Source organism: Silene latifolia, chromosome 11 (assembly GCF_048544455.1).
Source record: "Silene latifolia isolate original U9 population chromosome 11, ASM4854445v1, whole genome shotgun sequence".
Lineage (NCBI taxonomy): Eukaryota > Viridiplantae > Streptophyta > Magnoliopsida > Caryophyllales > Caryophyllaceae > Silene > Silene latifolia.
The window spans coordinates 8,670,337-8,687,125 of record NC_133536.1 but is presented as its reverse complement, the minus strand read 5'-3'; the positions used below and the strand labels follow the sequence as shown (position 1 = coordinate 8,687,125).

At 37.9% G+C, this 16,789-nt stretch overlaps 1 protein-coding gene and 1 non-coding gene across 2 annotated transcripts; one reads left to right on the top strand and one right to left on the bottom strand.

The window, feature by feature from the left end:
* The first annotated feature begins 1,362 nt into the window (after positions 1–1,362).
* On the top strand, positions 1,363–3,833 carry LOC141610930 (CASP-like protein 3A1). Its single transcript, XM_074429242.1, has 3 exons — positions 1,363–1,834; positions 3,200–3,335; positions 3,462–3,833. The coding sequence occupies exons 1-3, from the start codon at positions 1,545–1,547 to the stop codon at positions 3,675–3,677; spliced, it is 642 nt and encodes a 213-aa protein (XP_074285343.1). The 5' UTR covers positions 1,363–1,544; the 3' UTR covers positions 3,678–3,833.
* Positions 3,834–16,369: 12,536 nt separating this feature from the next.
* Positions 16,370–16,476, bottom strand: LOC141615455 (small nucleolar RNA R71). Its single transcript, XR_012529877.1, has one exon. It is a non-coding gene; the product is annotated as a small nucleolar RNA R71 (small nucleolar RNA).
* Positions 16,477–16,789: the final 313 nt, after the last annotated feature.

The following is a 16,789-nucleotide window of genomic DNA, read 5'->3' as shown; positions in this document are numbered from 1 at the left end:
TGTCAACACGGTAGCCAAAGATGGCCTTATGTGGGGTCGATTGGTGCGTAAAGTAAGGCTGGTTAGTGAAAGGGTTAGAAGTTTAGGTTTATAGCGGGTTGTAAGAGGGGTTTTCTAGGGTCTTTTAATGGGGTTATGCTGTTTTGTTTGGTCTGAAATTTGGTATGTAGGTTAAAAGGGAGTGCAGGGTATATCGTAGTTGTGTTGTTTGTGGTGGTCGTTGGTTGCAAGTGGTGGTTCAAGGGGAGTGAATTGACCCGCGGAAAAATCCTACTTTGACGTACATCAACCCCATGTGACCAGCCTTACTTTATACACCAATCTACCCCACATAAGGCCACCTTTGACCACCGTGTTGACAACCGCTGGAAAGCCTGTACTCTCACCTTTCCAACGAGTTCAAGAACGCAAAAAAACCAACGTCGTTTGCTATCTCAAACATCAACTGAAAGTCACCCCATTACAAGGGCTCAAACTTTGGCCAAAATGTCGTGTTTGACAAAAAAAAATTATTAAAGGTTGTGTTTCACAAACTTTTTTTAAAGGTGGTGTTTGGAAAAAAAAGGTTTTTTAAAGGTTATGTTTGACAAAAAAAACCCTATAATATATATAAGTGCTTATGTGTCAATAAGAGAAATAATGGGACACATGATGGAACACGAAGTGGGACAGAGGATCTGCACTGTGTAAGTATACACTAGCAAATATAGTAAGATTACTTAAACTGTAATCGGGTCAGTCGGGTCGGGTTTGGGTCGAGTCAAGTGGGTTGAGTCATATCGGGTTCAGGTCATTTCAGTTTGGATCGGGTTAGATTCGGGACGTAAGCGGGTTAGGCCTGGTCATTTCGGGTCAAATGATCGGGACGGGTCGGGTCGGGTTTGGGTATGCTCATTATCGGATCCAGTTACTTTATCACATTATGCCAATTTTTTACCATTAAATTTAGTTTTTAACCATTATTTAGTTTAATTACTTCATTATTAAGTCAAACGTATCTATCTAAACACAAAATCACTTTCATTTTGATAAATATTAACCTTAAAAATTGTCGGATTATCAATTTAATCGGGTCAGTATCAAGTCTGGCCAATATCGGGTTTGGTCTGGGTTAGGTTCGGGTCACCGATCATCGAGTCATGTCGAGTTACAGGTCGTCATCGAGCCGGGTCGGGTCAGGTTGGGTTGGAATATTCTCGAATCTGTCGAGTCGGGTTTATTCGGATTCGGGTCCGATCATATTTGCCAACTCTATCCATGACTTAATATCCAACCCCGTATTTGATCACCAATAGTCTGTTACGGATTCTATATACACCAAGTACGCAATTCAAACATTTGAAAAACCCCGGGAACACAAACATTGTCCTTTACCTCACAAAACCACAACAATCATCACGAGAAACACACAAAATTCCCATATTTCCACGCACCATATTTTGTAACTTTCTCTAACAAACTCCCTTTTAAACCCCCAATTCACTCACACCAAACTCTTATCAAAAACCCGCAACCAAACAACCCCTTAATTCCGCCATACAAAAATGGGAGAAGTTTTACCTGAGGAAAAAGTTTCACATAAATCCCCGACTAATATAGAAATGGGGACAATGAGTGGACCACTGGTATCATCGTCCTCGCCGTGGGTTTCCAGTGACAGGAGAGTTAAACCCGCGACAATCGATGGCGTACATGTAATACTAAGGTTGTTGTGTTTGATGACGTCAGTTGTGGCGTTGTCGTTAATGGTGACTGCTAAACAATCTGGAACTATCTCTCTTTATGGCTTTCAGCTTCCTGTTTACTCTAGTTGGTCTTATGCCGACTCCTTTGAGTACGTTTTCTTTTTTTTCTCGCTCTGTCGGGTTAATTCAGGTTTCAGGTCATCGAATTTTGATTTTGAGATTTTGTCACGTTTGGTATTGGCCAGTGCAATTTTTGACCCAATTTTTATTTTGAGCTATTGAGATGCTTGGGTAACTTTTTGTTACGTCTTCTATAAGACGGTCTTATATATGTTATTTTTATTTTGTTCGGTAATAAATAATTGAAGGGTTTTTCTACGCGATAGTCTTGGTAGTCTTCGCTTTTCAAAAATATCAGTGGTACCCTAAACTTAATGAAAACATATTAAAATGTCTAAAATGCTCTAATCCGCCTCTTTTAAATGTTTAGTTTATACATTTTGGATTGATTTTTTGGCAATAATTTGTCATACCATTAACATAAACATTGTTTAGTCAATCGTAAACATATTTTCTTTACAAAATTTAACTGTTTAAAAACAGGGGCGGACCGGGGTGTGCGCACAGCACCCCACGTGCGCACCCTCGGTTTTTAATTTTTTTTTTTTATAAAAAACGCCGTAAAACGTATGTATAGCTTTTGCGCTTCATAAGAATCACTATGATAAGCGTGGCACAGTGGGTAAGACTAGTAGTTGTGAATTGAAGGGCGGTGGTTCGAATCCCCACGGCCCCCTTTTCCCTTTCTGCTTTTTTTAAAGCCTTCATTAATCAGGACTTTGACGCAAATTTTCCCCCTTTCTCCTTTTTTTTAGCCTTCATTAATCAGGACTCGAAAACTTTGACGCAAATTTAATTTAATGCATTATTATTGATGCATCATTTTCAACATCTCAATTTTTAATTCTATAAATTATAATTTGTATTTCAAGTAGAATTTTATCTATTATAATATTTTTGTTTAGGTTTTTTGATTAAAAAAAATTGTTCTCGTTGATTACAAAATTTACACTCTTCTACATCAATTAAAATTTGATTCATTTTGTTTCCATATCACTTTGAATTTTCGTTGTATATATTCAAATCAAATTTCCGCTGTAATATATTCCATTTTCACCGATCGGCTCGTTTAGTCGCTTCAATTCTATTGTCTCTATTGAAAAGTGCACCCCCGCCGAATAAATCCTAGGTCCGCCACTGTTTAAAAATGTGATTTTTAGTAGTTTGGTTATTTTGAAACCATTTTTCAAAGTTTAGGGGTACCAGTTTTCAAAAACAAAGGGGTACCACGTAGAATTCGAGAAAACACAGGGGTACCACGTAGAATAACCCATAATTCAATTTGATATTTTCTTATTTCAATTTTACTTTATGTTGTTTGGTCCCCTGAATTTCATAACATAGACCCGAAAATGGTTGGCTTAACCCGTGTGTGTATCGTGTCCACAATGCAGGTACCTAGTCGGAGTAACTGCAGCGGTTGTGGCTCACTCATTTCTACAGTTGCTTCTTAGTTTGTCGAGGCTGCGCAAAAAATCAGTTATCATCCCTTCTAAGAATTATGCATGGGTTATCTATGCTGGTGATCAGGTGAAGTATTTCATACTATTCCTATTTGCAAGTCTGTTTAACCCGTTTATCAGGTCTACTTATAAAACGTCAATTAAGAATCTCGTACAAGTTATATAATTATGAATGATGGTTCTACTGAGGCAGGTATTTGCATATGCATTAATGAGTGCCGGGTCAGCTGCATCAGGAGTAACCAGCCTGAACCGGACAGGAATCCGACACACGGCTCTGCCAAATTTCTGCAAGCCATTGCATATCTTCTGTACTCGAGTTGCCACCTCGATAGCCTTTACCTTCTTCAGTTGCTTCTTGCTCGCGCTCTCTGCTGTTCTTGACATCATTTGGTTGAATTGTTACTAATTCATAAAATTCTTGGACCGATTTCTTATGCATTGAAGTCAAGTTGTTGATTCATTGTTGGAGAAAATGGTAGTTGTTCTAAGATAATGTGGATGTGTATTAGTCTATCAAATTCATGTATGGTATTCTTGTTAATGGAGTAATTCTGTCCTTGAATTCTGTTGTTCTCTAATTTTCCTAGCAGGCAAATCCTACCAACCTTGTAAAGACAATTGGTTTTCGGAGCCACAATTTGAAGTTAGCGGGGCAAATTAGTAATAGTATAAAATATACTTTAAAAATATCAAAAATTTAATCTACAATCTTCGAAATTTTAATTTTCCAACGGGGATGATTGACTGATCACCCCAATTGGCCTCTCTCTAACTCCACCGCTCTTGATTTTACTAATCTTTAAAACCGTTGATGATAAAAATGCTCTACGAAATACTTGTATTAGTTAAAACAAAGTTAGTTATGATGTTTATTAAAATATATAAAATCAATGATCGAACTTTAACCATAAGTTAAGGTAGCCCGTAAGGGTAGAGTCTAGTGGTAAAAACAGGGATGAGAATCCCATGGATCTCAGGTTCGAGTCCCTGCACTCCTGCAGGAACAATTCATGGGAGTAATATGGCCTGAGGCTTTGCCGTCTAAATTTCGAGTTTATCACCCTGGTATAGACTACTACGAGTAATATTTGTTTTGTGGGTATGGACTAAAGAAAAATTTCATTAACTGATCTAAAGCATAGACTACAAGGATTTTAACTATTACTCTTACGACTGTGCGCCAGTCCAAGACCGAACCAAAACCGAAATATTGAAATTTGTTGGACAGAAGACCCAGCCGGTTTGCTAAAATTGTGAACCGAAACCGGATAGGAAAATACCGGTCAAAAACCGGCCTTGCCCGGTTAATAAACACCTTTGGCCAATACTTTATTTTAAAACATTGGATATGCACAACAATATTGAGCCCTAAATTATGGGCTTGACTATATCTATTGGATATATAAAGTTAGTTAAAAAGTTAGTTGAGCTAACCATGGTTTACACGTGTTAATCATAGTTAGTTAGCTGTTATGTTTGTTAGAGAATTGGTTATAAATACCAACAGACCGTATCATTGTATTCACAACTTTGAGAAATAAAATTCACAGTTACAATTCAATCAACAACAGTTCTATAATCTCTTCTTCATTACATTCATTCTTTTACATATTACTCATCTAGTTCTTCATATCTTCATAACAATTCTTTAAGCTTTCTTGTACTGTTTATGCACATTTTCATCATCCAGTTTGGGTTTCTTCATGGTATCAGTGTAAATTGGGTCTTAATTCTGGGTATTTCTCTCTGTTTCTTGCTTAAATATCACAAGAAATAGAGGTATTTCCAAAACGCTTCCGCACTTTTCTTCGTTTGTTCATCTTCTTTGTTTCTGGGTATTCATCTTTTTTTTTTCATATATCAATCATGCCTGATCATGACACTTCTGAGAATTCATCACCTTTTGATTATTATGATGACCCCCTCTATCTTTTTACAAGTGACCAACCTTCAACAACCTTGTCGTCTTTTCTTTTTGAGGGTCTTGACTTTTTGGGGTGGAAGAGAGAAGTTCTTATGGCTTTAGCTGCCAAGAACAAAGATGGTATGATTAATGGTTCGTGTCCATGTCCTCCTTCTACTGATAAGCGTCATAAATAGTGGAAGAGATGTGATTTTATGGCCATGAGATGGATTTCTAATTCATTGGACAAAAGTTTAAAGGAAAATTTCAAATTTCTTACATCATCTAAAGAATTGTGGAATGAATTGATTGAAAGATTTGGACAATCTAATGCTTTGGAGGTTTATCAGTTAACTAAGGACTTGGGGGCAATCTCTCAAGAAAATCTGTCTCTTGTTGAATATTACAGCAAGATGAAAAATCTTTCGGAGACACTTGATTCCCTTGATCAACTACCTTCATGTTCTTGTGGGAAAATTTCACTTTGTTCATGTGCCTTGATGAAGAAAGTTATAGAACGAGAGAATAATGCCAAAATCATTCAATTTCTGATGAATTTGAATAATAGCTATGATTGGGTCAGAACTCAGATTTTATCACTTGATCCTTTACCTTCTATCAATAAGGTGTTAGCACTGTTGTAGAAAATTGAACGACAAAAGCAAATCACAGACATTGTTTCAGTTTCTGACAGATGCTAATGCATATGCTAGCTATAGATAGTCTGAGTCCAAGAAGTCTGGTGATGCTGGTCCCTCAAATGTTAAGTACTGTGATCACTGCAAGAAGAATTGGCATACAAGGGCAACTTGTTTTGGTTTGACAAAATATCCACATTGCAACAAGACAGGCCATAATCCAGCAAACTGCTTCCTAATTAGAGGTTTTCCTGATGACAAGACTAAGGGTAAAGAGAAAATGTCTTACAGCGAGGATAATCCCCCTAAAAGAGGAGCTAATACTGCAGATGTCTTGTCTGAGTCTTATTTAGAAGATTCTTTTTCTGCTGCAGCTGAAACTACTGGCAGTGCTGTTCCTGGCAATGCTTCTGGTGCATTTAATGGTATTTCCTCTGAAGTTCTGGATGGTCTTGTTACTTCAGTAGTTGATCAGGTCCTTAAAAGGATCTCTGATCAGCAATCAGCAGGTTTATCTTCTGCTAATTTTGCAGGTATGATATATCCTTCTTCTTTTGCCTTCACTGCTAATAATTCTGGTTTCTTGACTGATTGGATTGTAGACACTGGTGCATCTGATCATATGACTTATGATGTGACTATTTTCACTGACATACATGTGTTTAAGAGACCAATAAAAGTAGGGTTACCTGATGGTAGTATTAAACTTGTTTATAAAATGGGTACTATCTTACTAACTGATAAGATTAAGCTGTTTCATGTATTTTATATTCCTGATTTTAAACAAAATTTGCTATCTCTGTCAGTAAGTTGCTTGATCATCATAACATGACTGTTATGTTTTCTTCTCATGATTGTGTGTTTCAGGACCTTACAAATGATGTTATTGTAACCAAGGGAAGGAGGATTGGTGATCTTTATAGGTTTCACAGAAGTTTAGATAATGCTCATCAACTAAACCATGTAGTTCATACTGTTCACCAACTTGTATTAAATAAATTCTTATCCAAAGATAAAGACATTAGTTTTCTTATTCCTTCTGCTAATTCTGCTTCAGATTCTAGACTGGTAGATCTATTTCATGCTAGATTGGGGCATATGTCTGTTCACAAGCTCAAATTTGTATCTGATTTTAATCATGTAATAAAAGGATCTTTTCATTGTAAGTCTTGTGTTTTAGCTAAACATCATAGGTTGTCATTTCCATTGAGCACACACAGAGCTTCTACTTGTTTTGATTTGATTCATATGGATGTTTGGGGTCCCTATAGAACACCTTCTATGTCTGGGGCCAAGTACTTTTAACCATCTTAGATGATTTTTCTAGGAATACATGGACAATATTGTTTCAGCATAAGGACCAAGGTTATAGGTTAATTAAAGATTTCTTTGCCTATATCTTAAATCACTTTGGTGCTCAAGTAAAGACTATTAGATCTGATAATGGTACAGAATTTTTACAATTGCATTGTGGAGCTTTATTTAGGGACAAGGGCATTGTACATCAGACTAGTGTAGTGGGCACACCTCAGCAAAATGGCAGGGTAGAAAGAAAGCATAGGCATTTACTTGAGACTGCAAGGGCTCTTAAATTTCATGCTAATCTGCCTGTGAAATTCTGGGGGGACTGTTTGTTAACAGCCACATACCTTATTAACTTGATGCCAACACCCCTGATTCAAAATAAGACTCCAAAAGTATTATTGTTTAAATCTGTGCCAGTGTATGATAAATTAAAAGTGTTTGGGTGTTTATGTTATGCTACCATGCCCCCTACATTCAATGATAAGTTTGGGAGTAGGGCTAGGGAGTGTATATTCATTGGTTATCCTCATAACAAAAAAGGATACAGATTATATGATTTAAAACTGCACAAAATTTTTGTTAGTCGAGATGTTACCTTCCAAGAACAGATATTTCTTTTTCATAAAGATACTCCTTATGAAGATCTCAATATTACTCCAAGTGAACTTGTGAATCCTGCTGCCACGACCCTTATTATTCATCCTGAGGTTGTTGTTCACACTGAGCAAGTTGAGCAATCAGTCTGTGATCAGTCTGTTGCTACACAATCATCTGTCCAAAACAATGTTGGGCAAGATACTGCTTCTCAACAGCCTGAGATTAGTACTAACATCAGAAGATCTTCAAGACCTACTCAGCTGACATCAAGACTGAGAGGATTTCAATACAAGCTACCTGACGAGCAATCTGCTGCAAATACAGTCCAAGCTTCTACATTTCAAACAAAGGTTTTGAGTGCATTATCACATTGGCATCCAGAATATGTCAGTTCAATGTTTAATGTTATAAAAGAACATGAACCATATACTTTTAAACAAGCACAGCAGGATACCAAGTGGATTGAAGCTATGACTAAGGAAATCAATGCTTTAGAGGAAAATAAGACATGGGAGATTGTTCCTTTACCCAATGGTCACAAAGCAATAGGGTCCAAATGTGTGTATAGGATTAAATACAAGCCTGATGGTTCAGTAGAAAGTCTTAAAGCAAGACTTGTAGCAAAGGGTTTTAATCAAGTCAAAGATAAAGATTACAAGCATACATTCTCACCTGTTGCAAAATTTACAACAGTGAGAACATTACTTGCCTTAGCTGCAGCTAGAGATTGGCCATTGTTTCAACTAGACATTAATAATGCCTTCCTTCATGGATTTTTGGATGAGGAAGTTTATATGAAGCCCCCTGAGGGATTCGATGTAGGACAAGGCTTAGTTTGCAAGCTCAAGAGATCCTTGTATGGACTGAAGCAAGCATCTAGGCAGTGGAACAAAGAGTTAACCAGATTTCTCCAACAGCTAGGCTATGTCCAATCCAGGCAGGATTATTCACTTTTTACAAAAACAAACACCAAAGATAATTCATTTACTGTGGCTCTGGTCTATGTAGATGATGTTTTGCTTACTGGTACATCTATTCCTGAAATTGAAAGAGTGAAGAAGGGAGTACATGCTGCATATTCCATCAAGGATTTGGGTCCCCTTAGATATTTCCTTGGATTAGAAATCTCAAGGAATTCTGATGGCCTGATGATAAATCAAAGAAAATATATTATGGATATCTTAAAAGATCTTCAAATGGAAAATTGTTCTTCTGTAAAGTTGCCTATGCAACAAGGTTTGAAACTCTTTGTTGATCAAGGAGAGATTCTGGATAATCCAGAACAGTATAGGAGGCTTATTGAAAGATTATTATATCTCAACATGTCTAGGCCTAACTTATCTTATAGCATTCAACATTTGAGTCAGTTTGTTAGCCAGCCTAGGATACCTCATATGCAAGCTGCTTTACATGTAGTGAAATATTTGTAGGGCACTATCAATGCAGGGCTATTTTACAAAAAAGCAGTCTGATTTACAAGTTGTTGCATTCAGTGATGCAGACTGGGGACAGTGTGCATTCTCCTGTAAATCCTTGAGTGGTTACAGTGTTCTGCTTGACCAATCCCTAGTATCTTGGAAGACTAAAAAGCAGGCTACAGTAAGTAAAAGCTCTGCTGAATCTGAATACATGAGTTTGTCTTACACCACTTCTGAATTAGTCTGGTTAGAAGCATTATTAAAATATTTGGGTGTGCAGATCTCCATTCCTATTAATATTTACTGTGATAACAAAGCAGCTCTACACATATTAGATAATCCAGTATTCCACGAGAGGACGAAGTATCTAAGTATAGACTGCCACTTTGTTAGAGACAAGCAAGAGCAAGGCTTTCTGATTACCAAGCATGTCAGAACAGGTCTTCAGCTTGCAGACATAATGACTAAACCATTAGGGTCTGATCAGCACATATTTCTTTCCTCTAAGCTTGGCCTGATTTTCCAAGACAGTCCAGCTTAAGAGGGGAATATTGGATAAATAAAGTTAGTTAAAAATTTAGTTAAGCTAACCATGGTTTACACGTGTTAATCATAGTGTGGACGCGGGCCCACGGGGGCGCTTGGGAAACAAGCGTTTGCATTTGTGGAGTCGCCACCAATTTATTGTGGAAAATTGGAAACCGTTCAAATACCTCGTGCCACGTCAAGACACAAAGTAGTGACATGAACACTAAGCAATCGTTACCCTTAGCATTCTATGTCTAGAATTACTCTCGTGGATGCCAATGAACACGGATGTTCACAGAGATCTGGAGTAAGGGGTAAGGGTACGTATTAGGAAGCTCTTTTGATCGAACACCTAATCCCGCCCGCCTCGATAGCGGCCTCTACTAATGATTAGGGAAATCGTCTATACTCGATATATCGTCGATTATATGCATGCAATGCAACATCCATAGAATTAATCCTAGCATGTGAGAATTAGACTAAGTCGGTTGACACATAGTTTAGCATACAATTGGGTCGAAGTAGGATTTAATGCTCAATTACATGTGAAAACATACAATGGATACGAAATACAATGATGAAAATAAATAAAGAAAATTACAATAATGAAAATTACAATAATTACAATGGGTTTAGCGATTTATGTCGAAAATACCCTTAAAACGGATAGTTTGAGAAAAAGAATAAAAGAAAGAATTAACGAACAGATCAGTGGGTGATAATACGATTAATAGTCAATTATACGTAAGCTAAGTAAACTAGGTTAAGCAACAACGGAGTTCAGAGACAGAACTCAACCTGAAACAGGCGCAGCAGGACTGCGCCCTTTGGAAGAGGCGCAGCAGTTGCTGCGTCTGTTCCAAGGGTGAGTTCTGCCTGTGAAGCCGGAACTGCAAATCGTTAATGTTCGTGGGTTAATTTAATGATTGATTTATAATATATACTCGGATAGAAGTGATTATCTGTGACACCCTTAAATTTAGCGATAAATAAACACGTAAAATCTACGGAAAAACTGACAGGATATGTTTGTAATTAGTTCAACTAGACAAAACCTGTAATTTTTAAAATTTTTCTAAACCATTCACAAACATCTCCAAGAGGAGGGTGCCAAAACACAAAATACCAACAACTAATTTACAAATCTATGCTAAAGGCAAGAAAATATAGAGATACAAACCAAAGTAAAAGAGGGAGACATATGTCCCTTCAAATTATATACATAACCAAGAGTTAAAAGATTTCTACAAAAATAACCAAACTAGGTCCAAGGTTCTCTTGCTCACTAGCTCGTCCGTGAACCCCAACTAAGCAACAAGTACCTGTCAATCGCATTTTATACAAACACGAAAGCCACAATTCAGTGGGGAGTAACTTCGAGTCCTCCCAGCCACGAAACGTCATATTTAATGTAACATGTAGTGTAACATGTAAACAACATGACAAGTAATTCAATTATCAAGTATTCTAACATGTGAGCCCTAAACTGACCAAACTAAACTATCATGTGAAACATATAACAAGTAGTAATCCAAACTTTATCAATTGTAACCGGCTTACATCTCACCTATTACAATTCATAAAATCACCATACAAGAAAGGGCAATATATCAAAGACAGGCATAAGTTCTTAGTACCGTCAATAGTCACTCAGAATCTCGAGTCTATACCACGAGGTAGGGAAGGTAATCGAACCGGTATCTTGGCTCGCCGTTAATATTAATAAAACATGGCCAAGACACAACACAACCCTAGCCTAAAATCACAAGCAGACCTAGACATGCGGATACACACCACCGCACCCAAGACCCACAATTTTTCTAAAACAAAGTGAGTACCCTAAGGAGTCCACCAAAGGGTTGGCTAGTACTTAAGCTGACCACTTACTATCAAAACAAGTAACGAGGTCATGCCCCAACTTGGATATAAATCCAATAGTCAGGAACACAAAGGCTATTAAGCAGTGAACATATACTCGTCAGAGACTATAAAGACCTATCTATGACAAACACAACAACCTGCAAGAAAGTATTTAATACCAATACCATTTCTAGCAATATTAACAATATTAAAGGCTTCAGGGAATCTAGGGCCGTTTCTACAATATAAGAAGCTATTAAATTCAACCAACTATACATGTGAACTTAAAAACTTGATAAATGGCCCAAAACAAGAAAAAGGCCGATTATCCAATTCATATAAAATTTCATCCAACCGAATTTTTACCCGCAACCCCAGCCCTGCGACAGGTACGGGTTAAATTGCGGCTGACCAATCACTCAATTAACTGACATCGAATCAGTCAAAGAGACTAAGGCTCAGTTTTCGGCACAATCATCAAAACATTACAATTATCGCTATAAAATTCATTTTGAGCCTAATCATTACAATTTCATTTTATAATCTACCCTAACATGTGCAACTAGCCACTATCTTCGACAATATACGAGTCCCCAAACTCGTCCTCCAATTCTTCACCTAAATAAACAATAAAAACACAAAAATAAGCATAAAAACCGAAATTGTGCCAAAATTCGTCTTAAAACAACTTCAAGAAAACTGAAATTAAAATATACCAGGTTATAAATCTCGACGAGAGGATTCCGAAAATATAAATTATGCGAAAATCCGACAAGAAATGAGGAAGTTATGGCGATTTTAGCTTGAATTTGGGTAAAAATGGTGTTTTTTTATGTTTTAGAAGGTAGAGGAAGATGAAGATAGACAAAAATCAGAAAAAAAGAAAGGAAGGGGGAGGGTGCCGCGGGTAAGGGAGAAAGGAAAGGAAAGGTGCGGGTTTTTAGTCGGGATTTTACGAGTCGGTTTTGGCTCGTTTCGATAATAATTAGAACCGCTTGTCAAATGCAAATTCCGACAAGACCAAATTTCTTAAACACGAGATTACAAGAAAATTGAATACTCATACGACCCATTTCCAAAATCGTTTACCCAATTTTCAAAAGAGTTGTAATTTTTTCCCGATATGCCCATTTTTCGAAATAAAAAGTTTTTACACGGTTTAAACTATTTTTAAACATTTCGAAACTATCAAAATAAATACTTTACTTCAAATATAATAAAATTATATTTCTTTGAATTATTTTTATTTCAAATACATTAATATTAAATTCAACTTGATTAATAAATTACCTTCGCAAAATAATAACGGTCCAAAATTATGGGGCGTTACATTATCAGGTTAATTACATGTGATCAATGGTCATAAAAGCAATAAACATGGATGAGACGGAATATTACTAATTATTTACATGGAAGAATGATTGATTAGTGACATAGGTGAACAAAATAGACTAAACATGATGAATTAATGACAAATTAATGACGAACATGATAATAAACAGATGGAAAATATATCAAAGGTCGAGTTCCAGAAACCCGATATGAACAAATCGAATTCCTACAACCCGGATTGAATTTAATGACGAAAACCCGCAAATATCGGATTATAAGGGATTTAAGTCGAATTTAATGACGAATTAAACATGTTAATGATGATGATTAAATAATATACATGTGAGATGATAAGCTATTATGTCAAAGAATTAACAAGAAACAAACGAAACAAATAAACACGAACAAATTACAGAGGACGAAGGAAGAAGAAAGGAAGCGAAGCTGCGCGGCCTCACGAAGAGGCGCGGCGAATCTGCGCTCCTTCAAGAGGCGCAGCGATTGCGGCGTCCTTTCTCGACGGTTTGTCTTCTGGAAATCCGTAAAAAGAGGTTTTAAAGCACGGTTTTAGAAATCGGTTTTAAGGAGGTGTTTTCGACATAAACCTTACATTAGTGATTACAAAAAGTAAAGAACAATAAATAAAAGAGAGATTTACACCCTCAGACTTACATGTTTGACGAAACGAGAAGGACTAAGTTATCGATTAGCGATGCTCGACTCGAACTATAATGCAAATACGAAAGTGCCCTCTGATATACGATTAATTTACTTCTAATTCCCCTCTTTCTTTTATGCATACCGACTCGTATCGAGTCGGTTTCGGGTCTTTTTCCTTGCATTTTGTGCCCAATGCCCATACTTGTTACCTTGTGTATCCTTTTGTAGGAAATGACCCAAGTATAGAGAAATTGGGGCAAGAAAGGCACCCCATTGCCTTTACATAAAGAAGAGGTGAAGAAATGGTGAAGAGTGTGTTTTGCCGGCAGACCGGCAGCCGGTCTAGCCACCGGCAAAACACACCCCAGAGAATCACTCAAGTTTTTGAAGGAAAGCTGAAGACTGTGTTTTGCCGGCAGGCCGGCAACCGGCCCACCGGTAAAGCACAGCAAGTGGGATTAATTGAAGAATTTGGTGAAAAACAAGCTTGACCTCGCTGCCGGTAGGAGCACCGGCAGCCGGTCAACCGGCATTACGCACCCTTAAGAAGAAGAAGAAGTCCTGAAGAAGGTGTTTTGCCGGCAGGCCGGCAGCCGGCCCACCGGCAAAACACAAATGTCAGATATTTTAATTCCTTGCGCGGTTTTGCCGGTAGGAGCACCTAAGCAATGGTGCACCGCAAAAACACAAGCAAAGACGAGAATTTGGGCTTTTCTTTCTTTTCTTCCTCTTTTCTTCCTAATCTTGTACAAGCCTATAAATACCCCCTCTTAAACCCTTTTGTACACACAACCCTAGATCCAGAATATTTACCCTTTCAAGCTTAAAACTTTGTTAATCTCTTTGTTAATCTTTCCTTAATTAGAGAAGTTCTTCAATCAATTAGTGATTGAATTTGGGTTTGTAAGAAGATTGAAGGATTTCCTTCTTTATTTTTTCTATCCAAATTCCTCTTTTGCTATTGTGTTGGTATTAATTCTCTCCCTATTTTCATTTGTTTACATTTTGTTCTTCTTTCATGTTTGTTTGATTGTTTATGTTAAAATTGTTGTTGTTGTTTGTTTGTTGTTGTTATTTTCATCATTGTTCATCTTTTCATTGTTCATCTTTCCTTTGTTTCTCTTTCATTTGGTCATCCTTGGATAGTTGTCCTCAAAGACTTAATCTTTGAGTTGATTTGGTTAAAGATTGTGTCTTTTAGTTTAATCAACCTTGTTATTAGATTAAATCATCTTTCCTTACACCTATTGTTGGATTATTGCATGTTTAGTAGTAAATTCCATCCTCCCACCATGTTTGTGACCAAAGTTTCCATCTTTATTGTTTATTTTGCAATTAGGACCATGATTAGTGAGTAGTCTTCCACTAGGGCTCGGTTTGACCCAACATGAGTAATTTCACTAATTGAACTTCATAAAGGCTAATTATTTGGGGAAATTGGTGAGGGTAGTTTAGAGGAATGACATGGTTTATGGGTTGACTTTTGGGTAGTGTTGACATACGACCCTTGACCACCAACGAGAGTTGGTTAGGTTGTGATTTGGATACCCGAGATTTGACCCTATTGTTGACCTTGGTTGAGACCGAAAGGGAGAACCGGGGTAGGACACCTCTAATCTAGCGTTTGAAATCGACCCTCGAGAGAGGGAGTGGGATGACCGGGAATTGATGGGGCTTAATGACCTTAGCAAATAACCGGACTACCTTGGGAAAATGCATGTTTTTGGGGTAGTTGGGTATTGAGTTAGGGATTCCGACCTTCGAACCCGAGAGGGAGGTTGGTGGGTAGTACTAGTGTCCTATTTCGAACCCGAGAGGGGGGTCTTAGGCGAATTAGAGTCGTCATCTCCTCACCTTACTACCCTTGTGATTAGCCTAGAGATTTGATTGTGTGGAATTACGAATTGTTTGGGAAGAACCGAGTCTTAGGTTTTTAATATATTTGATTTACAACCATTTATTCTATCTTGCTTTTTCTCCTATTTCTTATTTAGTTTGTTTTACCTTGTTGTTAGTAGTTCTAGCATAACCTTCTCCCTTTATTGTCGACTTAGCTAAACCATAGAGTTAAAACGATTAGTAGTCTTCCTAGCTCCTTGTGGGATCGACCCTTAATAGTGTACAACGATAAAATCGTGCACTTGCGAGGTATAGCTTGATACTATCAAGTTTTTGGCGCCGTTGCCGGGGAGTTTGGCTAGATATTAATTGTTTTCGTTCTTGTTTAGACTAAGTCTTTTGTTACTAATCCCTCTCTTGAGTGTGTAGGACTTTTTGCATGGTTAGGAGAGCTCGAAGAGGTCAACCAATACGCCCGATTGACCACGAGATCGAAGCAACCGCGAGAAGACTAAATTCACTCCGTAGAAGAGGGCTTATAGAAACACCGATTCCTCAAGAAAATTCAGTAATTGAGAACCTTCGAGAAGAACCACGGGTCTTTGAAACTTTCGAAAATCCTTTTGCAACACCGGAAACGGAAGTAACAATGGCCGCGGTACCTATGAGAGATAACTTGGCTCCGAAAAAAGTGGTAAATCCGAGTATTGTGAAGCCACCTATTCAAGCCAACAATTTTGATGTGAAAGCCACCTTGCTACAACTTGTCCAAGGGAACCAATTCGGAGGGGGAGCCACCGAAAACCCCAACGAGCATCTCAACGAGTTCTTGGATAGTTGTGACATGTTCAAGGCCAATGGAGTCACGGAAGATGCCGTACGCCTTAGGCTTTTCCCTTACTCTTTGAGGGGAAGTGCCAAGGAGTGGCTTAAAAGTTGTGAACCCGACTCTCTTCGGACTTGGGACGATGTCTCTAAGGCTTTTCTCAACAAGTATTTCCCACCCCAACGAACCGCAAGAATCAAGAGTGAGCTCCAAGGGTTCACCCAACAAGAAGATGAGACCCTTTATGAAGCATGGGAGAGGTACAAGGGCCTCCAAAGGCTATGTCCTCACCACGGTATTGGAGATGATGAGCTCATCAACAATTTCTATGAAGGGTTAAACAATGAGATGAAGATGAACCTTGATTCCGGCTCGGGGAAGGGAGCTTTGGATAAGATAGACCACAAGACGGCGAAAGAGCTTATTGAAGAAATGGCTTCTCGTACCTTTCATTGGAACAATGATAGGCACAAGAGGAAAGGGAAGTCAACGGTCGAATCGGCCAACAATGTGGAGGTGAAAGAGATGATAGAAGAGCTTAAGCAACAAGTAGCCTTGATGAGCTCAAGCAAAACATCTAGCAATTCTTCTATGAGGAACCAAGTCTATAGT

What these genes read in the sequence shown, in the direction of transcription:
- LOC141610930 (XM_074429242.1), top strand. Translation starts at nt 1,545, where the DNA reads ATGGGAGAAGTTTTACCTGAGGAAAAAGTTTCACATAAATCCCCGACT. An exon ending in TCTTATGCCGACTCCTTTGA is followed by an intron (nt 1,835 to 3,199) that starts GTACGTTTTCTT and finishes TCCACAATGCAG; the next exon opens with GTACCTAGTCGGAGTAACTG. An exon ending in TTATCTATGCTGGTGATCAG is followed by an intron (nt 3,336 to 3,461) that starts GTGAAGTATTTC and finishes CTACTGAGGCAG; the next exon opens with GTATTTGCATATGCATTAAT.